Source organism: Bufo gargarizans, chromosome 4 (assembly GCF_014858855.1).
Source record: "Bufo gargarizans isolate SCDJY-AF-19 chromosome 4, ASM1485885v1, whole genome shotgun sequence".
Lineage (NCBI taxonomy): Eukaryota > Metazoa > Chordata > Amphibia > Anura > Bufonidae > Bufo > Bufo gargarizans.
Window position 1 is genome coordinate 204,274,977 of NC_058083.1, and position 26,438 is coordinate 204,301,414.

The following is a 26,438-nucleotide window of genomic DNA, read 5'->3' on the forward strand; positions in this document are numbered from 1 at the left end:
GTAGTGTTCCGTTACGTGATTCTGTTCCGCATCAAGTGAATGGGTCCGCATCCGTGATGCGGAATGCACACAGAACGGTGCCCGTGTATTGCGGATCAGCAAATGTGGTCCGCATTACGGCAACGGGCAGCACGTGTTCGTGTGCATGAGCCCTTAATGTCACGGTACAGAGGTAATTAATACCATGATCTCACAGTACAGGGATAATAAACAGTGTTGTCACAGCAAAGCAATAATTAAACGGGTTGTCTGAGTTCAGACATTTTAATTGTAAAAGCGATGGCAAGATATTAAAATAAATCAGTTATACCTTTCCAAACAACCTATGCTCCAACTCAGCTCTAATCCTCCCCATCATTTTTTTTATTATTATTTTATAACATTACCTGGTACCTTACTGTGTATAACCATCTATTTTTTTTTTTTTTTTAATAAGACAACCTCATTAATGCAGTGATATTACAGTATGGAGAATTAAACACAGGTCTGAGCTAATGTAGCAAAGACTGATTTCCCTTTTGCAAAATTGAATACTAGTGATAATTTCAGTCATGACCTGTCCTTCAGTGCTATAAAGTAACATAGGAACTGGAAATGAAAAAAAATAAATCTGTATATATTTTGGAGATTTTTCCTATAAAACATTCTTTCTTTATAATCCAGACAAACGTTCACAAATGATCAAGTTCAGAATGGGTCATTGTAAATTCACTTACCATCTTTATAGAGTGCCAGCTACCTGTAATTAGATCTTGTTTAAGTCTTAAAAGGAATGTGTCATCAGAAAATGATCTATTGTTTAAAACACGTTTTATGTTTAACATAGTTTTAAATACATTTTTTGAATGTTTTTTTTTGTCAATATCTATATTTAAACAAAAAACATAACATCCTGCAGTTTTCACACTGGCCACTAAGTCTAATAATAGGCCCCACTTCTTAGTCTGTACAGATCATTTAACTGCAGTTATCTCCTCATCATTACAGGCAGGTTTAGAATGGCATATATAACCTCTGTGTATAGATAAGACAAGATCCATCAGTCACAAAAGGGGAAAGGTCAAAGCTTATCTATTCTTTTCTCCTACAACGACCTCTGCACATGCCTAGGAAACTCTCCCATACAAGTCAATGAGGTCCTCTCCAGACCATTGTGCCTATGGTCCATGGGGCTGCCGTAAAGCAATTTTTTCTTCTAAATGCTGTTAAGAGCAGCCCCCATAATCATGTACAGGAAATAGAATACAATAATCTATAATCAGAAAATAAAAGCAAATTAGAAAAAAAGACATGTTACTATCCGGTTTTAACTGGCAGATAAAATATTTGGTGACACGTTTCCTTTAAGGGACAGAACAAAACCACTATTAAAAGGTAGTTTCTGACCTCTTGGAAAATCCCAAAATAATAAAACCCTAAAAATAAATCGGCAAATAGACTTGAAATCACCCAGATGTCCCATGTCGGTGGACCCCAGCTCATCTTTGTTTAATCGGTGTGCAGCAATTACATGGTGTACTTAACTCTGACCACAGGGGCAATGTCAGTATGGATATCTGATTGGCTGCCAAGATCACAAGTCGATGGTTATGTTCCTATAATTTGTTCCTAGCCAGCTTAAACAGGTTTTGCGAAACGGTTGAAAAGTTATTTAAGAAATTATGACATTCCTTATGTTGTCAGCATACTGTCAGTTTGCATAGATTGCCATGCACCAGATCCCGTGTGAAATACACCATACCAATATGTTTGTGTGTAACAGTGCTTAAAATATAGGGAAAATTCCCTGCAAATAACAGATGCAAAATCAATTAACGGATCTATAATTAATGTTGTAACTGATCTCTTTTGTGTACCCCTTATTGTCTTGCAATTTACTCATGCTGTCATCCAAAGTATTTAGGTTGGCGGACATTCAAGACTTCAAGTTTACAGGATTCACAATTCACAGATGTTCAGGACTATCAAGCAGTCTGTGGGTGGAGAATGTCAAGTTTTAAATAGCATTCTGACCACTCTGGCACATACACAGCAGAGTTAAAGAATTTCCACATGGCACTTTCTACAAGACATAAATGATACACAGTATCCGAGGGTGTCTCATAAGTGTGGCATTTCTGCTGATGTTTCCATCATAAAGGTGCACTCTAGTTGCCTAGATTCCCGAATTCTAATTTTTCTTCTTGGAATCAGTTTTAAATTAGATCCTGATTCATATTTTCTTCGTTCTACAAAACCACAAAACCTGTATCAGCTTACAGTACAATGTTTGGGTGGGAGTCTCTGTAGGAACCAAGTAAGAAGAAGGACACAGCAACCATTACGGTTCCTCTCTGCTTCCTTAGTAGTTGCTATATACAGGAAAGTGGTCAGTGCAGGATAATGCAGCTATCAGTAAGTGAGTGCCATTTTTATGTATTCCAGTATACATTGATGTTGTTGTTTATGTTGTCTGTGTTCACATTTTTTATTTGATCACAGAGTCATCTTTATGAAAGTGGGATTATACTACTGAGAAGAAGCATTCTGACTTCAGCATCATAACAACCGATAAATTGCAAAAATGATCTTGAGAGTACGAGAACACTGTATCTGATGTAAAGGAATTTCCCTGCCTTGACAGCCTTACCACAAGACAGTTGTTGTGTATTAAGGACGTAAAAATTCCCCTGTAGGTTTTGTGCTACAACGTAGGCTTCTAAACCAGCTTAGCCTCGACTAAAGTCCACAAAGACATGGCAGCACAGGAAGAACAGTCATAAAGTGCAAACTGATCAATGGTTACAACCTAGAAAGTCTAAAATTATACTCATACGCTAGCCACAAGTTGGCCAATTGCAGATCAGCTATGTATCATGTATGCCAAGATTGACTCAAGCACCAAGCAAAACAAATAAATAAGTGGAGGTGCCCAGTTGGAAAGAATCAGTGCCACTGACACTTGGTAGATTTCATTGGCTCATCCAGTCAAAGTCCCGCCTATTGACAAATGTGAAAAACTTTTATCACTTCTGCCAGTTGTCACTATAGTTGAGGTGTTCATACTTTATATCTACATGTACATCTCTACTAGATATTTATTTCTCTATTTATATCAAAAGAAGCTGAAGGAAATGAATTTTGAACCCTCACCTTGTACAGCTCTGTCATATCATCCTGATCCACACATATCACGGTGAGTCAACCTGCTTCATTTCTGGTCTACTTCATTTCTTGTTGTTTGGTACTTTTTTGCAAGCTTTTGAATCTTTTTAATGAATCTATTTACAGTACTGGTCACATTATTTAGCAATGTACTTGCATTTTATGGTAAACTGTACACTGTTGAGACACATGCAATGGATAGGATTTTGTCCGAAATGTGTAAACCTGGCTGATCGGTTCTTTGGTATGGAAAACCAAAAAATACTTTTGGTTTTATTTGCATATCGCTCTGGTGCTTGATTTCTTTGTTCCAATGTACAGGAAAAGTACTGATTAATTTGGAGTTTGAGACAAAGATTGTGACTCGTAGAAATATCTGAGAAATAAAAAATGATATCAAGCTATTCTGATGGTCAGTGGTGGTATGATTTGTTAGCTTGTTATAACTTCATTCATTAACATTCACAAAGAACTACATCGCCTGTTCTCTTTATATATTTATATACAATAAACCATTGAATAAACCAGTGCATAAAGGTGCATTATTATGTATTGTAACCTACTAAAGGAGATTGATTGGAAGTAAACATACTATATGCATTGTATGATGAACAGATTTCATCATTATTTTTTTTTATTGTATTGTTTACTATATAGACACTGAATATATTACATTTCTTTGTTAAGTTTCATGGTCAAAAATGATCGGATTGACATCATGTGTATTTTCATATTTACTGTATCATAAAATAAAAAAAAATCACATAACGGGGCAATAATAAGATCAATAGGTATGTTTCCATTTAGGTCCTGATACAAAGCTTTTTTCATTTGATAAATGTGCATACCAGCTTTCTGTAGCGCATACCACTAGTGATAATATGCATCTTCAGTGATAGTAATATCAGAAAAATGCCATGTCAATGTAAAATCTACATTCCGAAAAGTATTTTTCATCTGCATGCTGCCAGCAAATAGAAGGATAATTGAACATTCTACCTGTACATAATGATTGTTTCTCATCGTCTTCTATTCATTATTTGTTTCTGCAAAGAAGGGATTGGGTGTTGGCTGTTAGGGAGTTCCCTTTAAGAACAATGGGGGACAAAAAGTGGAAATCAGAAATTTTCTTCCTATTGTATTTCACATACAACAAGCAGCTATATCATCCTGTGTGTACTGTTACTTTTTGGCACAACTTCACTTTCTATTGTGCCTTCATGCCTGATTAAAAAGTGTGCTGAAAGGAAATCTGAAGAAACAGGTTCATGTTTACATCCCCTATAGCACCCTTTCCATATGTATACGCATACAATTTCAGATAAACAGTTAGATTCAGAAACTATTATCAATTTAGCTATGATCACTATTAGGGCTGAGCGAATTGAGCTTCTGATTATAGATCCAAAGTCGATTCTCTGTTTCCGTACAGCATTTACAATGTATTTGCTTTGTGTAGGAAAACTTCGCCTTGTCCGAAATTGCGCAAGACTTTGGTAAATTACTTCGGTATACCTTTCTGCGGATTTGAAAACATTTTAAAATAGGAATCCGAAGTCGACTTTGGTATTGGCGGGTACCTCGGTACTGAAGCCGACTTCGGATTGCAATTTTAAAATGTTTTTAAATCCGCAGATAGGAATACTGAAGTCATTTACTAACGTCTTGCGCAGCTTCGGACAAGACGCAGTTTTCTTACACGGATCACATACATTGCAAATGCTGTACAGAAACAACATTACAAACAACGTTTTTTAACAAATTGACTTCAGATCTATGATCAGAAGCTCGATTCGCTCAACCTTAATCACTATAGCAGGTACAGTACAGTAAAGAGGCCATGTTACTGGGTAACCACACTGAATCAATTAGGATTTAATACGTGCTGACACTAATGTTGACCCTCATAAACAGAAAACACTGTCCATGTGAACAGAAATCTGTACCAAGAGATGAAAATTTTGTAATAATTGCATGTTAGAGGTTGCAGTCTGTGTACAGCGTAGTCAAATATGTTGAAGATATACCATATACATTCAACACGAAATAATCAACAATTATTTACATAAAATCCTTGACTGCATATCTATTAACCCCTGCAGGTTAGGATTTTGTATAGGCACATTGGCAAAATGGCAACAATTACTGCCTTGAGTCTGGGTAGACAGGTCTCCATCAGCTTTCACCCATTGCCATCTGCTAGGTTGCTCTCTGAATATGAGTGAACAACTATTCATTTGGATTAAATGGGTTGTCCGGGTTTTTTCATTTGACCCCCAGCCAGCAGCCCTTATGGAGAAATCCATACTCACCTGTTTCCTGTCACTCCATTCCAGCAAATTCGCCCCAGGACTCTAGTCACTGGACTTTTGATCCCCATGTGTCAACTTTCATGTGATCTGGTCCATGCAGAATTTAAAGGGGTTATCCGATATCTAAAATATCCCCCCAATGCCCAGTCCCCCTTGCATGGATTATACTTACCTGCACCACGGCACTCATGTCGCTCCGGATCCCTGGAGGTTGCAGCTGCATCTTTCCATCGTTCGGATCAAAACATCTGGCGATAGGGGGAGCAGCCAATAGTAGGCCACGTCGGGCACAAGCCCCCTTGAGCTTTGTCACTGTCACAGCCTGATATTGGCTGCTCTGCTGTTGCTGGATGTTTTGATCTGAGCGACGGGGAGATGCAGAGGCAGCAGCGCAGGGATCCAGAGTGATCAGCGTGCCGGGGAGCAGGTTAATATAATCCATATTAGGGGCCGGGCATTGGGGGGCTATTTTAGATAACCCCTTTAACAGACTGGGACTAGAAATTTCGTGAAGACAGCCCAGAAGGGGAGCCAGAATTGGAGTGGCAGGGAACAGGCGAGTATGCATTTCTCCTTAGGTACTGCTGGCTGGAGGGCAAATAAAAAAAATAAATAATAATAATATACCAGTTAACCGTTTAAAGTCTTGACTTTAGTTTGTCCACTCCAGGAAGTAAGTTTACACTGCCCCCACCGTACAAACTCTGAGATCCCTAACAGTAACCATTATTTAAGTATAACTATGTGTTTAAAAATACAAATTTCATCTTTTTAGAAAATATTTTTATTAGTATTTTTATTAGTGATATGACAGCTCGCTAAATCTAAAACACATTCTGTATATTATGCACTCACACATAGGTTTGTGAAGTCCAGTTCGATATGGAGTAATTACATTTTAACTGTTTCCTAGATCATCATTCCTGCAACTCCATATACATGTAAATAATGGTGATCAGTACTAACATCTGGGATTGGAGAAACCATTGGTGGGGGTCTGACGACTCACAACTTACCAAGCACAGCGCAGTACTTTATATAGTGTCTGTGCGGTATTGCAGCTCAGCCCCACACTTGAATAGGGACTGAGCTGCGCCTAAACCATGTGGCCAGTGAACATCACGACACACAGCCTAGGAAGAGGCCCAAGCTCTCATGAAGCTGATTAGTGTGGGGTCCTGGAATTTGGACCCCCACCAATCTCATATTGATGACTTATCTTGCAGCTAGGCCCTCAGTATAAAAATCCTAGAAAACCTCTTTAAGTATAACAATTAATGCTGATCATTATGCGAACAAAGGGAGGGTAAATGAGACAGCCAAAAACCTCAGGTATGCCCTAAAAGATGCCTTTGCATTTTGCATGAACAGGCAGAAATGTAATGTTATACACAATGGACATATGATGGTACATTTTTGAAAAAACATTACATGCTTGAAAAAAAAAAAGTTAAAATGGGACTAAAAAATTGAAAAATATTACAATAAATATATTAAAAGATTAAATAAATAACAACTCAATACAAAAAATACAATAAACACAATTATTTTAAATCATTTTATTTAATTAAAGTGACAAGAACATATAAAACATACTTATATATCCACACATTTGTCTTGAGTCCAGACCCATACAATTCATTTTAACGATAAACACCATACAAAAGGGAAAAAATACCTTTTTTTTATGTATTCACCATACTAAAAATCATGTAAATTAAGTGTTACCATATTTTTAACTTAAAATTTTTTGGAAAAAACAAGGCCTCAAATAGGTATGTAGCCATATTTTTTCTCATGATACATTGTACTTCATGTTAGAGGTAAATTTGGGTCAAAATATTTTCTTTTATTTATAGAAAAACTTTACATTTACAGAAAATTCTCAGTTTTTTAAGCACCAATTCCGTTATAAATTGTTGAGGGGCTTATATAATAGAAACCACCCATAAATGACCCCATTTTCGAAACTACGCCACTCAAATTATTCATAACTGATGTTAAAAACGTTGTTAACCCTTGAAGTATTCCACAAGAATGAAAGGAAAATGGAGGTGAAATTTCAAACTTAAATTTTTTTGTGCAGATTTTCTACCATTTTTTTCATGCAACACAGCAATGTTTAACAGCAAAACAAACTGCAATATTTATTACCCTGATTCAGCAGTTTACATACGGTAAATACCCCATAGGTGTTAGTAAACTGCTCTATGGGTTAGGAGAATGGATAAGGAAAGTTCAGGAGATATAAAGGATTCTCCAGTTGGGAATCGCACGTACATGACAAATTTCACAAAATGTGGTCCCCTGGACCATATGGTTAGAAAATATTAACAACCCATCAGATATGCTTAAGCCCGCTTGTTTAGCATAGCACTCTACCCCCTCCCACACCCCCCATGCTCAGCAGCCAATTTCTGTCAATAGGAAAAAAGAAGCCGACATACCAGTTCCTTTATACTGTATTGTTTATTTATATTCTCATCAGTCTATATCCATTTAGCAGTCTTTTGACAAATATGACAATCTGTACATCATTGACATGTGATTGTAACTTGCTGCTCCTAAATGTCATATATTTGCAATTTATGCATGTAAAACATCATAAGACAATTTGTGACCCAGTTGGCTTTGTAACCACCTTTTCTTATATTGTTTCTGCTTTTCTGTAATATTGGAAAACTAAATAAATTTTGTTGGAAAAAAAACAGCTCTATGGGCACATGGCAGTTGTCAGAAGGGAAGGAGCACCATATGGTTTTGGAGGGCAGATTTTGTTAAAATGGTTTTTGGGCACCATATTCTATTTTAAGGGACCCGACGTACCCCCTACAGTGGAAACCTCCAAAAAGTTACCCTATTTTGGAAACTACACCCCTCAAGGGATTTAGTAAGGGGTGTATTGAGCACTTTGACCCCACAGGCGTTTTACAGAATATAGAAACACTTGGCTGTGAAAATTAAAATCTGTAATTTCTTCCAAAAAAATGTTCATTTAACCCCAAATGTTAAATTTTCACAAGGAGTAACAGGAGAAAAAGCACCTCATAATTTGTTACCCATTTTCTCTTGAATACGGCAACGTCCCATATGTGGATATAAACTGCTGTGGGGCACACCACAGGACTCAGATAGGAAGAAGTTTCATATGGGTTTTGCAGCGTGGATTTTGTTGGACTGGTTTACGGGCAGTTTATTAAACAGTTTCTAGGGTACCATTCCACAAATGTTCTGACAAGTATACATTTTTGTCTGTGTAAGGACTTATTTTTTTGCGGGATGCAAACTCTGTACATGCCATGGTCCATGATGACCGCAGCATACAAGGAATTAATGCTCCGGCAGTGATGTATTCACTGAATTCGACATATAAAGCAGGAGGTTGACTGTCAAGAACAGCCTGGCCCCTGCAGTTGATCAAGCGAGCGGAGCTCCTGCACTCACCCAATCACAGCACCGTAAATGGCGCAAGTCATGTCCCGCTGTATTGTACATGTATGGCGCTGGTCAGGAAGGGGTTAATGTATAATTGTTGGGGCTTGAAATGTGGTGATGCAAAACATTTTCCTTTTTAAAAAGGGTTTTTATTGTGCAAAAGTAAAAAAAAAAAAAAAAAAAAGTGAACACTGCAGTTTATCAAAATGTCCCGCAAAAAAACAAGCCCTCATAACAGCTGCATCAACAGAAATATATAAAAGTTGTAGCTTAGAATGCAACATTGGAAAAAGGAAAAAAATTGCCTGTCACTAAGTCCCAAATCAGGCTGGACACAAATGGGTTAACATACTGTATGTGAAACGTGCCTTACTAAACCAACACTGTGATCATTGTACTGTTCAAACAGTAATTGGAAAGGGGCCCCCATCATAATTTTTTCTCAATTTCCATGTCCCCCATCCTGTTGACCTAGTAGAGTACTGTGTGTCCACCTCTCCCCTTGTTTCTCCTCTGTCTCCCCCCTCTGCCAATCCCTTCATTGGCACCCCACTGCCCGGCAAATTCAGTTTAAAATACTGAAAACAGCTACATATAAGGCTGTTCACAACCTGTCCCCTCCTTACATCTCCCATGCTTTCCTGATACATCTACACATCTCAGGTCCTCACAGGACCTCCTTCTTTGTTCTCCACTCCTCTGTTCTTCACACAATCAATTACAGGATTTCTCACATGCCGCTCTCTAACTCTGGAACTCTCTACCCCAGCACATCAGACTCTACCCCGACATCCAAACCTTCAAAAGTAACCTAAACGATGCTGCCACCACAGAGCCAGATGAGCAGCCTTAACTGTCACCTACTTTGTTCTTCCTCCTTCCCTTGTAGATTGTAAGCTCTTGCTAACGGTTTATAATTATCTTTGCAACATATGTACTATGCAATGACTAAATGACAACTCAAAATATCACTGACAAGGACTGTAGCTGTGTTCTAGTCGTGCAGAGCTAAGAAGCAGCTGAAGAAGCAAAATAGCAAGTAAGCATTCCTATACAGTGGATATACAGTCTACACACCCCTGTTAAAATGTCAGGTTTCTGTGATGTAAAAAATGAGACAAAGATAAATCATTTCAGAACTTTTTCCACCTTTAATGTGACCTATAAACTGTACCACTCAATTGAAAAACAAACTGAAATCTTTTAGGTGGAGGGAAAAAAATAAAATAAAAATAATGTGGTTGCATAGGTATGCACCCTCTTATAATTGGGGATGTAGCTGTGTTCAGAATTATGTTAAATAGGAGTCAGCATACACCTGCCATCATTTAAAGTGCCTCTCATTAACCCCAAATAACGTTCAGCTGCTCTAGTTGGTCTTTCCTGAAATTTTCTTAGTCGCATCACACAGCAAAAGCCATGGTCCACAGAGACCTTCCAAAGCATCAAAGGGATCTCATTGTTAAAAGGTATCAGTCAGGAGAAGGGTACAAAATAATTTCCAAGGCATTAGATATACCATGGAAGACAGTGAAGACTTCATCAAGTGGAGAAAATATGGCACAACAGTGATATTACCAAAAACTGGACGTCCCTCCAAATTTGATGAAAAGACGAGAAAAAAACTGGTCTGGGAGGCTACCAAGAGGCCTACAGCAACATTAAAGGAGCTGTAGGAATATCTGGCAAGTATTGGCTGTGTGGTACATCTGACAACAATCTCCCGTATTCTTCATATGTCTGGGCTATGGGGTAGAGTGGCAAGACAACAGCCTTTTCTTACGAAGAAAAACATCCAAGCCAGGCTACATTTTGCAAAAACACATCTGAAGTCTCCCAAAAGAATATGGGAAAAGTTGTTATGGTCTGATTAAACCAAGGTTGAACTTTTTGGTCATAGTTCCAAAAGATATGTTTGGCACAAAAAAAGCTGAACATGAGGAGGAACTTCATCTTTCAGCATGACAATGACCCAAAGCATACATCCAAATCATCAAAGGAATGGCTTCACCAGAAGAAGATTAAAGTTTTGGAATGGCCCAGCCAGAGCCCAGACCTGAATCTGAAAATCTGTGGGGTGATCTGAAGAGGGCTGTGCACTGGAAATGCCCTTGCAATCTGACAGATTTGGAGTGTTTTTGCAAAGAAGAGTGGGCAAATCTTGCCAAGTCAAAATGTGCCATGCTGATAGACTCATACCCAAAAAGTGCTGTAATAAAATCAAAAGATGCTTCAACAAAGTATTAGTTTAAGGAGGGTGTGCACACGTACCATATTATTTTAATTTAATATTTTTTATTCCCTCTACCTAAAAGATTTCATTTTGTTTTTCAATTGAGTTGTACAGTTTATAAGTCACATTAAAGGTGGAAAAAGTTCTGAAATGATTTATCTTGGTCTAATTTTTTTACATCACAGAAACCTGACATTTTAACAGAGGTGTGTAGACTTTTTATATCCACTGTAGGTAGTGACTTGCGTGTAGTTTTAAAATCATGTCTGTTTTAAAAGTAGGGTTGCCATCAGGGGCATAACTACAAAACTAGAAATGACTGGGCCCCATAGCAAATTTTTGACTTCTCCCCGCAGCAACTTTCCTGCAACCCCCTCCTCCCGTGTAGCATGTGACTCATCACCACTATGGCTAGTCATTAGCTGCAGTAGTCACCTGCCTCAATTCAAAATGGATGTTGATGCGGGTAGACCCTCGGGTCTCGGAGGTCTGAAAAAAAGTGGACAACCCGTTTATTAATATAATCTCTTAACAGGTCCCACTCAGCAGTGACAACACCCCAAAACTCAGTCAGCTGTGTGACAGAGTTTTGGGGTGCTGTCAGCAGCACTTTCAGGCCAGCAGGCCTAGGCATTATTCATGGGCTCATATACGAAAGTGTCCCCCACCTCCCCCTGAGCCCCCTCTCTCTCCCGTCCCGCTCCACTCCTTTTGTCTTCTGTCACTGAGCTACAAGTCAATGACAGTGACATGCTGACCTGAGTCCTCAGAGACTCAGTCCCCTGATGCCCACTTCCCTCAGGATGCACAGGACGAGCATGTGCTGCCACTGTGCTCCTCTTCCAATCCTAAACTGTTTCCGAACGTGGCAGTGCAGCGGACCGGACTGGGGGTAGTATGTGAGTGCACAGTGGGCTGATGGGGGTAGTAGTCGTACTCACGGTTTTGCAGCTCCCTGGGTCGACATGCAGTGATGAGGAAGATAGCACTAAAAACTCCGGGGCACTCTCTATTGCAAGGAACACCAGCCAGATGGAAGTTCAGGTGCCCTTGATGGTAATGGGTATGCTTAGGGTGCTTTGGTGGCTGGGCCCCTGTGTTCGTGACGCCAGCACCATGAGGTGCAAATAGGAGATGATGTGGAATAAGGAGACCAAGTTTCTTAACAAACTCCCAGTACTTTACTGAAGCTGATCCAAAGGTCATCAATGTATGCAAAAGTCATTTAGAGCAAGGCAGCTTTTACAGTCATTCAGATTAGATCCCAGAAGTTGCATAAGGGGCAGTTTTCTATGACAATCAATCTTTCTCCTTTGTTTCTCCAGGCTGGAGGGATGGACTATCTCTGCTATACTGTATAATCATATATGTCTGTATCCTCTTTAGGAATACTATATTCTGACAGATGGCCTTTCTGTCCTTGGTTACGGTGGGCAGATTGTAGCTTAGAATCTCTCCACCTAATGCAAAGGAGACGAGAGCCTGATAAACGACAGCTAACTTCCTTTGCCAATATTCTCACTCCCTCTCCCTGGTTCTTAATCTGTAATCTTTCCCTTCTATGGGCTGGCACATGGAACTAACTTTGGAGTTTTTGTAACTCTCCAAGATGGCTGCTGAGGTGCAGGGTGGAGTCAGCCCTGGGAGGCTTGTTAGAACCTCCCCCTCCCTATGCAACTTTATTGGATCTCATATACAAGCACGATTTACATGAAACACAATCAAATTGCGGATCCGCAAAACATGGATTTTTTGCGGGGCCACGGAACGGAACAACGGATGCGGACAGCACACGGTGTGCTGTCCGCATCTTTTGCGGCCCCATTGAAATGAATGGGTCCGCACCCGTTCCACAAATTTGCGGAATGGATCCATTTATACGGTCGTGTGAATGCCCCCTTATTAAGCAGTGTGTTTCAGGACACTGCAGCAGGCCCTGCATAGGTAAAGAACTTCATAGTCCTGGCTCGCGCCATGACGTTCTTCACCAGCAGCAGGTCCTCCTGAGTCCTGATGCTGACCTGCACAGTGCTGGAGTAAGGAGTCTACCAGTGCCACTATATGTTCCAGGCCCAGACCCTCTGCTGCCACCCATTAAGTTTTTCGAAAAGTGCCCAGAACTTTTGCACTGGATTCAAACGGGATTTGTGAAATTGTGAAATTCTTTCAGAATACACTTTAGGTACTGAGAAAAGACTTGAAAATAAAGTTTCAAAAGAATCAGAATAAACACATTCTTCCATCAATGTTCATCACTTTGCTGCTAATCACTTCCCTTAAAGTTGTATATAGGTGAATCTCTGTATACAACTGAAATGCACTAAGTGAATCCGCATGGATGTTTGAAGTGTCCTGGTTAATCCACGATAAAAGGTGGATCAGCAAAGTGCACAATGACTTCTTGGCTGGAGGCACCAATGCGTAGAGCTTTGAATGTAATTGCCGCTGTAAACAGCTGGGTGTAACCAGGATGTAATTAGGGACAGGAAAACTGATATGCCGCTTTTGAAGCTAATATGTTTTAAAAAGATCATAATGTGTTGTGACACTTGGTCAATAGTCCAAGTCTGGAAATGTGCTCCATGGTGTTTTAGAGACTATAAATGTAATAATGGCTTTACACACACCTGCAGAATTCCCACTCCTGAGAATATGAGTCGTCCGTGTTCTATAGGATTTACATGTACACAGTGGTCCTAGTTATGAAATGCAAAGTCCTGAGAAATCAGCATGACTAGCCTGTCCCCTAACCTGGATATGGTTCTTTAAAACACTTAATTCCACAGATATAACGGGAGCCAGTGCAGGGTTGTTATACCTTCTAAGACCAGGTCTACATGTTCTGGCTGCCACATGCTGTAATCCTGCCCACTTGTTGCAACCAATTCCTGCATAATTTTTAAAGGAAGACCTCGGCTTAACCCGCAAAACTGTGTGCCTGTTGGCCGTATGCAACACGTGGTACATGTAAAAATGGCCTAAAGCAAACAGCAAAGACAAATTCCAAAGAGACTGCTGAACCAGATCATGTATATAGTTTCTCCCCACAGGATAATGCAATGTGGAGCTGCAGTATGCTGAACTGGAAGTACTGAATCCATCTAAACAGCTCAGGTCTAGCTGTGTTAAAGGGGTTGTCCCACAATCAATATATGTCAGGGCAGGTGATAAATGTCTGACTACTGGGGGCCCACCACTGATCTTTCTTCCTTTGTGGACAATTCGCTGAGCGATTTAACCATAGGACAAGACATTTTTACATTTAAAGAGATGGTCCAAGTTTAATGGAAACTCAGGTTGTTTCTGCAAATGGTCTAAAAAAGGGATCAGCAACGTCTGGCACTCCAGCTGTTGTGAAACTACAACTCCCAGAATCCTCCTTTCACCTCTATGGACGATATAAGATAAGCCAAGTAAATGTGCATGTTGGGAGTTGTAGTTTCACAACAGATGGAGTGCTTTTACTGATACCTGGTCTAAAATAGCAAAAGAATCTATACCCCTTTTCTCCCCTTCTGCTTCCTGCACTGCGCTCCAGTCCTCCCCACTTCCGTTTATTTTCCTAGTTGCAGCAATAACATCCCATTTACTGCTAAGACCTGTGACTGACAGCATGGTGATCTGAGTGCATATAACATCATTATTACAGCCAGGAAGATAAGCGGGGAGGATGGAAGTGCATCATTGGAAGAAGCAGAGGAGATAAGGGGTGAGTATTGATTCTTTTTCTTATTTTAGACCATTTCTAGGGCTGCCCAAGTTTTTATTTACTCGGGCAACCACTTTATGGCTCTTTTAAAGAGACTGTCTCATCTGGACATTTATGGCTGATATATGCTATAAATGTCTGATAGTTGTGGGTTCCTCCTTTGAGACCCGCTCCTTTCTCAATAACAGTGCCCTGCCATCAGGGCCGGATTTAGGGGGGGGGGGGGGGAAACTGGGCAATTTCCCTGGGCCCCCATCACCAAAGGGGCCCCCTTCCAGTCAGTGGCGGATGACGTTCGGGTCGGCAGCCCTGGGCCCAGCACTGCTGGGGGGCCCAATGCCGACCCGAACACCCACATACTGCGGCGGGGGCACGGGAGCACATAGTTCCCTGCCCCGCCACCGATCCCCACATGCAGTAGTGAAATCCCTACACAGGCGTGCGTGATGACGTCATCACGCGCGCCTGTGCCGGGACACAGTACAACGAAGTGTGCGCGCATGGACATATGTGAGTAATTAGCTTTTAGGGGGTTTTTCTCTTTCTTTTTTTTTCTTTTATGTGCCAACTTCGGGGAACATGAGGGGGGACACAAGAGGACATGTGAAGAGACAGTACATCGGGGGGATATTGCAATATGGGGGAAAATTACTATGTGGGGGAAAAATATTATGGTGGGATTACTGTGTGGGGGCAAAATATTATGGGAGGGATTACTATGTGGGGAAAAATTACTATGTGGGGCAATGTGGGGGAAAACTAGTGTGTGGGGCAGTGTGGGGTAAACTACTGTGTGGGGGCAAACTACTAATATGGGGAAGTGTGGTGGAAATTACTGTGTGGGGCAGTGTGAGGCAAATGATTATGTAGGGGAAATTACTGTGTGGGGGCAAATTGCTATGGGGGGGCAGTGTGGGGGAAATTACTATGGGGAATTACTTTATGGGGGCAGTGTGGGGGCCTTGCTATTCGGGAGGCACTGCAGGGGCAATTCTATTATTTCTGGGGATACTATACAAGGTTTATTAACTGGAGCACAGTATAGGGTGTTATTATTACTGGGAGCACTCTAGGGGACATTATAGCTGCTGTGGACACTATAGGGACATTTGGGGTAATTTATCAAACTGGTTTAAAGTAGAACTGGCTTAGTTGACCATAGCAGCCAATCAGATCTCACCTTTCATTTTTGACAGCTCTTTTGGAAATCCAGTTCTACTTTACACCAGTTTGATAAATGACCCCAATTATGTCTATTGGGGTCACTATTCTTTCCTGGGGCATTGGGGGGCATTGGTGGGCACAACAGGCACAGTATTGGGAGTCGCAGTAGGATGACACTGTGGGGACACCAGGATTGATGGAAAAATTTAGAAATCTAACGTGTCTGTGTTACAAACTCTGTAGAGACAAGATGCGGCTGAAAGAATTTGTCATGGCGGTCTGGGTCAAACGGAGGAGAAGAGGAAAGAGAAGGGCTACATGATAGGAGATGTCCCTGGATGTAAGAGGTATGTGGTCACTATGACATGTAGAAATAGTTTTTGTTTGTCTTCCCAACCTGCTTCTTGTTTTTTTCAGTTAAAAGGTTTACCTGGGAATTTGATATGGATGGTCTATCCTCAGGATAGATAATTAGTATTAGATCAGTAGGGATCTGACTCCTGACACCCCTGCTTATCAGCTGTTTGACGAGGCCACGGCGCTGACAAGATCTCCGGTGAGCACTGCGGTCTCTTTATAGTTTACCAAGCACTGCGCCGTACATTAGACAGCAGCAATGCTTGGTATTGCAGCTCAACTCCTTTCACTTGAATGGAACTGAACTTCAACTAGACCATGCGACTGATATACAGTGACATCCCTGGCCTCTCAACAGTTGATCGGCAGGTGTCCCGGGAGAGGGACGCCAGATGATCTGATATTGATGAACTATACTAAAGATAATCTTATACACCTTGCTGGTACTGTATTACACTGCAGTTTCTCTGCACAAGAAAAACCATGTGTAATCCACAATCAGTGCAGGCAGGCTATGTGTGAATGTGTTTTTTGTGCAAAATTTCTTTTGGGGCCCCACTTAAAATTTTGCCCAGGGCCTCACTTTATCTAAAACCGGCCCTGCCTGCCATGAATGGAGAGCATACTCAGTACTCACAGCCAGAAGACAAAAGCATTTTAAAGTATATATTCTTTTTTAGAATAGAAATCTATGGCAGATCGATGCACACATATTGGTATGGATATGTGTTTTGATCAGCTGAAGAATAAAAAGGGAGAAAAGCAAAAAATCAGTGGGATGAATTGCAACTTTATGCAACTGTATACTGACTGTATAGTTGTATTATATAGGTTTATTTTCTCTTAAAGGTGTACACATGTGATGCAAGCTTAAGTGCGTTTATTCTTCGTTCCCCTTTTATGCATTTAACCCCTTAACGCCCAACGCCGAACATGTACGGCGCAAGGTCCGCAGGGCTCTGGGTTAACGATCGGGGGGGAGTCGTGGCACCATGCCTGCTCTTACCGGCAGACAGCCATGCCGGGTAAGGGCAGCATGGTGATGCACCACCCCCCTGCAGCTCCAAACGCTGGGATTGGCCAATCAATGAGGCCGGCACATCGCAGTGCAGGAAGCTGTCAGAGGCATTGGGGGGGTCGGGAGGAGGTCAGGGGGAGGTGACAGGTGCTGAACAAGTCAGCATCGGTCACCTATGTGGTGAGGCAGGGGACACCAGTGTTTTGGGTCCCCTGCAAGCGCTGCTTTTGGCTGGAACAATGCTCCAGCCAATGGCAGCGCTATAGCTGCACAGGAAGAGGTAGAGCTTCCCTGCATGCAGCCATTCTAGCTGGTGACTGCATGCAGAGAGGTTCTGTGTTTCTCTGTGCTGCTTGTTGGCTTGCTGGGAGTTGTGGTGCACACCACAGCGATTTAACCCCTTTCCTGCTGAAAAGAAGAAAGTAGAAAAGAAGAAGAAGAACATCTGGAATAGCTGCACAATTTTTTTTGTTCATTTGCAGCTGTTCCAGATCCCTAAACCACCCTACGTCCCTGTCCCTTCCCGCCCCCCTCCCTCCCCACCAGCAGCTCTCCCCCATCCTTTTTTTTTTACGGACGCCATTTGGTCCGTGCACTTTTTTTGTCATTTTTTTTTTTACCATTTTCCAGCTCTGCACCACTTTTTCTGTGTGCGAGCTGTGACCACCACAGTGCATACCTGCCTGATCAGCACCTGCGGAATATTTGTGCAGATTTTTGGGCAAATTTTACTTTTTTTTGGGTAAAAAAGAAGAAAAAAGAAGAAAAAAGTAGTTAGGGCTTTATATAAATATATATAGAGTTGACAAAGGCCTCATTGAGCAGGCCAAAATGTTGCTGGGAATAAAGTTTTGGGGTCGTCACCCTGTCACCAAAAGCTGGAAGTGCTGCCTCGTCATTTGTTGAGTATATATCGTGGAGGAGAAGCCTACCTCTGTGAGGAATTTGCACCCAGTGCACGTGGTCTGACTGTGCTGCTGCAATATTTGTGGTAATATATATATATATATATATATATATATATATATGTAACATTTTTAGCAAAGTGTTCTCTGTAGTGAATTTTTATACTACAGTTTTTGCACGTATGATCTGTGTGTGTGCTGCTGCAGAGCACCGATCAGTAGTGTGCTCCGTAGCATCTGCACGTTTTTGAGGTTATTGGTTTTTTTATTTTTTATTTTGGGTGTGAAAAAAGACCTACAGTTATATATAGATTTCAGTTAATGTGGTTTTTGCACAAACGCACCATCTGCGTACGTACATTTTGCAACCACTGAGCACCAATCAGTAGTGTCCATTACTGATTGTGTCTGCTCATTTTGCACTGCAAGGTTTTTTTGTTGCAGAAAAAACTTTTTTGTGCAGAAGACTTTTTTGTGCACAAAATACTTTTTTTGCAGAAAATAAGTTTTTTGCATGAAAATACTTTTTTCTTCTAAATTTAATTTCTAATTTATAGCAAGCCCCTTCACATGTGAAAACACTACACACACCCCACACTAAATAAATGTTTACATGTTTCACGCATCATACCCCTATAAAATAAAAATGGCCCTTCCATTCCAACGTGTATACTCAGCTGAAGAGGCATACGCTATGCTTGCCTCCAATACTGAGTCTGTCAGTGAGGGAGAAGAGGATGCCAATTTCCTCTATTCCTCTACCCCCTCATCATCATCTGCTGATGAGGGGCCCTCTAGAAGGAGCCACAGGGTAGCAGAGGAGGGTACCCCCCAGAGTGAATCCTTATGGACCCCACCCCCTGACGATTATCAGACCCAAATTTCAGAGTTTGTGGGGAAACTCTGGAAACCAAATTGACTGCACAGATTTCAAAGAAATAGATTATTTCAAAATCTTTTTCTCAGAAGATATTATAAATTTGGTGGTGACCCAAACAAATTTATATGCCCAGCAATTTATTTCCCAGGACCCTACTTCGCCATATGCTAGACCCCTAGGTTGTACCCTAGGGAGTGCAGCAGACATGATGACATTTTGGGGACTCGTGCTGCATATGGGCATTGTAAAAAAAAACAACCATTAAGCAATATTGGAGTTCGGACATTTTCTACCATACTCCAATTTACAGTCAGACCATGACCCGAAATCGATTTGATTCAATTCGGAAATTCCTACACTACAATGACAATGCACAGTGCCCACCCCAAAACGACCCAACATTTGACCGGCTGTTCAAAGTTAGGCCTGTCATTGACCACTTCAGGACCAAGTTTTCTGAGGTGTACAACCCCGATAAAAATGTATGTGTCGATGAGTCCCTATTACTTTTCAAAGGGAGGATTAGATTCCGCCAGTACCTGCCTAGCAAACGGGCAGGGTATGGCATAAAAATATACAAACTTTGCAAGAGCAGCTCCGGGTACACCCACAAATTCCGGGTTTATGAAGGGAGAAATTCCCGGATAGAACCCCCAGTATGCCCCCCCCCCCAATCCTAGGAGTTAGTGGGAAGATTGTGTGGTAGTTACTGCACCCACTGCTGGATAAGGATTACCACCTCTATGTGGATAACTATTATACCAGAATACCCCTATTCATGTCCCTAACTACCAGAGGTATTGTGGCTTGTGACACAGTGCACAAAAATCAGAGAGGCCTCCCTAGATCCCTGGTAGGGCAACCACTGAGAATGGGTGAAAGTAGGGCTCTCCTCCATGATAACATGCGGGTGGTTAAGTACCAGGACAAGAGGGACGCCATGCGCCTATACATCATTTTTGAGAACATATGGGGTGTTGGCGTATTCAGGGGGAAATAAGGAACAAAATGCAGGGTGCATTTTGTCCTGTTACCCCTGGTAAAAGTGAAAAATGTAGGTGTAAAGCAACATTTCTGGAAACAATTAGAATTTTTCATTTTCCCAATTCTGTTAAAAACGCTGATGGGTCAAAGTGCTCATTAGACACCTTGAAATATTCCTTGAGGGGTGTAGTTTCTGGAATGAGGTAACTTTTTGGGGGTTTCCATTGTAAGGCCACCTCAGGGTGTCTTCACATGTGACACAGCTCCCAATTACCATTCCAGCTAAATCTGCTCTCCTAACGCCATATGATGCTCCCTCCACTCTGAAGCCTGCTGTGCACCCATGCTTAATTTTTCAGCACATGTGGGGTGTTGGCGTATTTGGTGGGAAATGGGGAACAAAATTCAGGGTGCATTTTGTCCTGTTACCCCTTGTGAAAGTGAAAAATGTAGGTGTAAAGTAACTTTTTGGGGAAAATTTTTAAAAAAAAATCATTTTCACAGCCAAGCGTTTCCTAATTCTGTGAAATGCCCGATGGGTCAAAGTGCTTACTACACACCTTGAAATATTCCTTGAGGAGTGTAGTTTCCGGAATGGGATAACTTTTTGGGGTTTACACTCTAGGGGTACTTCAGGGTGTGTTCAATTGTAAGATGGCACTTGTCAATTATTCCGATGAAATCTGCCTTCCAGAAGCTATTTAGTGCTCCTTTCCTTCTGACACCTGTGGTACGCCTATATAGCAGTATACAAGCACATATGGGGTATTTCTGTAATCAGTAGAAAATGGGCAATACATTAGGGGGTATATTTTCTCCAGTTCCCCCTTGTGAAAGTGAAAAATTTAGGCCTAAAGTTAATTTTCCGGGGGAAAAATTTAATTTTTCATTTTCACAGCCAATTCCATGAATCATGGTTGAGGACAAAGTTCTCAATACACACCTTTAAATATTTCTTGAGAGATGTAGTTTCAGTAATGGGGTCACTTTTTGGGGGTTTCCACTCTAGGGGTACCACAGGGTGTCTTCATATGCAACATAGCACCCAAAAGCCAATTCTGCAAAATCTGTCCTCCAGAAGCCCTATGGCGCTACTTCCCTTTTGGACCCTGCCATGCATCTATACATCATTTTTTGAGCACATATGGGGTGTTGGTGTATTCGGGGGGAAATAGGGAACTAAATGTGTGGTGCATTTTGTCCTGTTTCCCCTTGTGAAAGTGAAAAATGTGGGTGAAAAGCAACTTTTTCTGGAAAAAAATTGCATTTTTCATTTTCACAGCCAATCGTTTCCTAATTCTGTAAAACAGCCTGATGGGTCAAAGTGCTCACTACACACTTTGAAATTTCCTTGAGGGGTGTACTTTCCGGATTGCGGTCACTTTTTGGGGGTTTCCACTGTAAGGCCACCTCAGGGTGTCTTCATATGTGACATAGCTCCCAATTACCATTCCAGCTAAATCCACTCTCCAAAAGCCATATGGTGCTCCTTCCACTCTGAAGCATGCTGTGGGCCCATACATCAGTTTTTGAGCACACATGGGGTGTTATGTAAACTCCAGATTCGGGGTAATAGATTTTGAGGTTTTTTTGTGCGGTTATCCCTTGATGTGTTGCAGAAAAAAATAGATACAATTTTTAAATCTGCAACAAAAAAAAGTGATATTTTATTCCCATTTTCATTTAATTCCACCTAAAGGGCTAACAAAGTTTGTAAAATCCATTTTGAATAGCTTGAGGGGTGTAGTTTCTAAAATGGGGTGCTTTGTGGGTGGTTTCTAATATGTAAGCCCCAGAAAGTGACTTCATAACTGAACTGGTCCTGAAAAAATTGGGGTTTGGAAATGTTCTTAAACATTTGCTTCTAAACTTCTAAGCCTTCTAACGTCCCAAAAATATACAATTTCATTTTCAAAATGATCCAAACATGAAGTAGACATATGGGGAATGTAAAGTAGTAACTATTTTTGAGGTATTACTATCTATTATAAAAGTAGAGAAATTGAAATGTGGAAATTTGGAAAAAAAATTAAGATTTCGTAAAATTGGTATTTTTTTTATTAATAAAAATGACATTTTTTGACTCAATTTTACCACTGTCATGAAGTACAATATATGACGAGAAAACAATCTCAGAATGGCTTGGATAAGTAAAAGCGTTTTAAAGTTATTACCACATAAAGTGACACGTCAGATTTGCTAAAAATGGCCTGGACAGAAAGGGGAAAAATGGCCCGGTCCTAAAAGGGTTAATATATCGTTGCAACGCATTGCCTATAAGTCACTGTGTGCTTGGTAATTCATTTGTGATGTCACCATGTTAAAAGCGTGATAGCAAAATTAAGTTTTGAATGGTAACAGCTAAAACAGGGTGTGGAATAATTGCTTTTGCCTTAGGCTAAAGCATTGTATTGTTCTGAGACTGAATTTTAATTAGTGTTGCATTTATGTGTTTTATTCTCCATTTTTTATTCAAAGAGAGATTTTTGTTCTATCTTTTTTTAACCCTATCATTGCCATCCAGAGTATTTTAACCTTCTGCAGCGTGCTGAAGCAAGACTTTTTAATCCTATAAAACATGGGTGTCAGAGTGCAGGTCTTGGAATCGCATCAGCAGCCACATGATCTGCATGATTCTAGAGGAACCTCTAAACTTTCCCTCTCTACCCTTATAAAATGGATTATGACAACTGAATGAGACCAAAGTTTTGGGGCACATAGACATTATACCTACAGGCGCTTTTATCACATCCCATTCTAAATACATAGGCATTAATATGTCTAAGCATTAATTCCCTGGATATGGCATGTCATAGGTATTAATTCCCTGGATATGCCATGTCATAGGTATTAATTCCCTGGATATTGTTTCTCAAAACACTTCATTCCCCAGACAAAAAAGGGAGCCAGTGTAAGGTTGTCTTACTTTCTAAGACCAGGTCTGCATGTTCTGGCTGCCACATGCAGCTGCAACCCTGGCTACAGCATTTGGAGTTGGTCCTCCGTTTGCAACTAAAACAGCTTACTTGAAACCTATCTTGCAATCTCCTTTATAGTTCATTCCATAGGTGTTTAAAGGTTTTGGGGTCAGGGCTTTGTCAAGTTCTTCCACACCAAACTCACCCAACCATGCCTTTATGAACCTTGCTTTGTGCACTGAAGCAGGAACATAAAAGGCCCTTCCTCACACAGTTCCAACAATGTTAGAAAGAAAAAGGAAAAAGTTTGGTACTGTGTTAGCCAATAGAAAACTAGTTTAGTGCTCTCATTGAGAGAAACAAAATAGGAGTATTGCAGGTTTGATACCTTTTAATGGCTAAAAAAATAGAAGTAATGATGTTACATAGCGAGCTTTCGAGACATCACCAGTAGGGATGAGCGAACTCGAACTGTATAGTTCGGGTTCGTACCGAATTTTGGGGTGTCCGTGACACGGACCCGAACCCGGACATTTTCGTAAAAGTCCGGGTTCGGGTTCGGTGTTCGTCGCTTTCTTGGCGCTTTTGTGACGCTTTCTTGGCGCTTTTTGAAAGGCTGCAAAGCAGCCAATCAACAAGCGTCATACTACTTGCCCCAAGAGGCCGTCACAGCCATGCCTACTATTGGCATGGCTGTGATTGGCCAGAGCACCATGTGACCCAGCCTCTATTTAAGCTGGAGTCACATAGCGCCGCCCGTCACTCTGCTCTGATTAGCGTAGGGAGAGGTTGCGGATGCGACAGTAGGGCGAGATTAGGCAGATTAACTCCTCCAAAGGACTTCACTTGATTAATCGATCGATCTGCAGCTGTGCATCATTGAGCTGCTGAAATTCAAATGCTCACTCACTGTTTTTAGGCTGCCCAGACCGTTTGTCAGTCACTTTTTTCTGGGGTGATCGGCGGCCATTTTGTGTCTTGTGCGGTGCTGCGACCAAGTGCATCCAAGCTGCGACCAAGTGCATTTAACCCTCAATGGTGTGGTTGTTTTTTGGCTAAAGCCTACATCAGGGTGAAGCTGTCACACCAAGTGCATTTAACCAGCAATAGTCTGTTCATTTTTTTGGCCATATACTAAATCAGGGGCAAGCTGCGCCTGTCACCAAGTGCATTTAACCCTCAATGGTGTGGTTGTTTTTTGGCTAAAGCCTACATCAGGGTGAAGCTGTCACACCAAGTGCATTTAACCAGCAATAGTCTGTTCATTTTTTGGCCATATACTACATCAGGGGCAAGCTGCGCCCGTCACCAAGTGCATTTAACCCTCAGTAGTGTGGTGCGTCAAGCTGTGACACCAAGTGCATTTAACCAGCAATAGTCTGTTCATTTTTTGGCCATATACTAAATCAGGGGCAAGCTGCGCCCGTCACCAAGTGCATTTAACCAGCAATAGTGTGGTTATTTTTTGGCCATATCCCAGTCTAATTCTGTCACTAAATCCATACCGGTCACCCAGCGCCTAAATACTAGGCCTCAAATTTATATCCCGCTAAATCTCTCGTTACCGCTGTCCTGTTGTGGCTGGGAAAGTTATTTAGTGTCCGTCAAAGCACATTTTTTGTTCTGGGTTGAAGTACAATTCCCAATTTAGCAATTTCATAATTTAGTGGTTCCTGCTATATCAGAGCTATTTGAAATCTATCCCTAAAAGGGTATATAATATTCAAGGTGCACATTGGGTCATTCAGAATAACTTCACACACACCCGCTACTGTGTATTTCCAAGTCTAATTCTGTCACTAAACCCATACCTGTCACCCAGCGCCTAAATACTAGGCCTCAAATTTATATTCTGCTAAATCTCTCGTTACCGCTGTCCTGTTGTGGCTGGGAAAGTTATTTAGTGTCCGTCAAAGCACATTTTTTGTTCTGGGTTGAAATACAATTCCCAATTTAGCAATTTCATAATTTAGTGGTTTCTGCTATATCAGAGCTATTTGAAATCTATCCCTAAAAGGGTATATAATATTCAAGGTGCACATTGGGTCATTCAGAATAACTTCACACACACCCGCTACTGTGTATTTCTAAGTCTAATTCTGTCACTAAACCCATACCTGTCACCCAGCGCCTAAATACTAGGCCTCAAATTTATATCCTGCTAAATCTCTCGTTAACGCTGTCCTGTTGTGGCTGGGAAAGTTATTTAGTGTCCGTCAAAGCACATTTTTTGTTCTGGGTTTAAATACAATTCCCAATTTAACAATTTCATAATTTAGTGGTTTCTGCTATATCAGAGCTATTTGAAATCTATCCCTAAAAGGGTATATAATATTCAAGGTGCACATTGGGTCATTCAGAATAACTTCACACACACCCGCTACTGTGTATTTCCAAGTCTAATTCTGTCACTAAACCCATACCTGTCACCCAGCGCCTAAATACTAGGCCTCAAATTTATATCCTGCTAAATCTCTCGTTAACGCTGTCCTGTTGTGGCTGGGAAAGTTATTTAGTGTCCGTCAAAGCACATTTTTTGTTCTGGGTTGAAATACAATTCCCAATTTAGCAATTTCATAATTTAGTGGTTTCTGCTATATCAGAGCTATTTGAAATCTATCCCTAAAAGGGTATATAATATTCAAGGTGCACATTGGGTCATTCAGAATAACTTCACACACACCCGCTACTGTGTATTTCTAAGTCTAATTCTGTCACTAAACCCATACCTGTCACCCAGCGCCTAAATACTAGGCCTCAAATTTATATCCTGCTAAATCTCTCGTTAACGCTGTCCTGTTGTGGCTGGGAAAGTTATTTAGTGTCCGTCAAAGCACATTTTTTGTTCTGGGTTTAAATACAATTCCCAATTTAACAATTTCATAATTTAGTGGTTTCTGCTATATCAGAGCTATTTGAAATCTATCCCTAAAAGGGTATATAATATTCAAGGTGCACATTGGGTCATTCAGAATAACTTCACACACACCCGCTACTGTGTATTTCCAAGTCTAATTCTGTCACTAAACCCATACCTGTCACCCAGCGCCTAAATACTAGGCCTCAAATTTATATCCTGCTAAATCTCTCGTTAACGCTGTCCTGTTGTGGCTGGGAAAGTTATTTAGTGTCCGTCAAAGCACATTTTTTGTTCTGGGTTGAAATACAATTCCCAATTTAGCAATTTCATAATTTAGTGGTTTCTGCTATATCAGAGCTATTTGAAATCTATCCCTAAAAGGGTATATAATATTCAAGGTGCACATTGGGTCATTCAGAATAACTTCACACACACCCGCTACTGTGTATTTCCAAGTCTAATTCTGTCACTAAACCCATACCTGTCACCCAGCGCCTAAATACTAGGCCTCAAATTTAT

At 41.0% G+C, this 26,438-nt stretch overlaps 1 protein-coding gene across 1 annotated transcript in view; it reads left to right on the plus strand.

Annotated features, from left to right (window-relative positions):
• Positions 1 to 2,188: 2,188 nt before the first annotated feature.
• LOC122935318 (tumor protein 63-like) overlaps positions 2,189 to 26,438 on the plus strand; it is a 93,034-nt gene continuing 68,784 nt past the window's right edge. The window contains exons 1-2 of the mRNA XM_044291085.1: positions 2,189 to 2,398; positions 2,482 to 3,175. Coding sequence (XP_044147020.1) covers positions 3,057 to 3,175 — 119 coding nt within the window. The 5' untranslated portion in view covers positions 2,189 to 2,398; positions 2,482 to 3,056. The remainder of the gene's footprint in view (positions 2,399 to 2,481; positions 3,176 to 26,438) is intronic.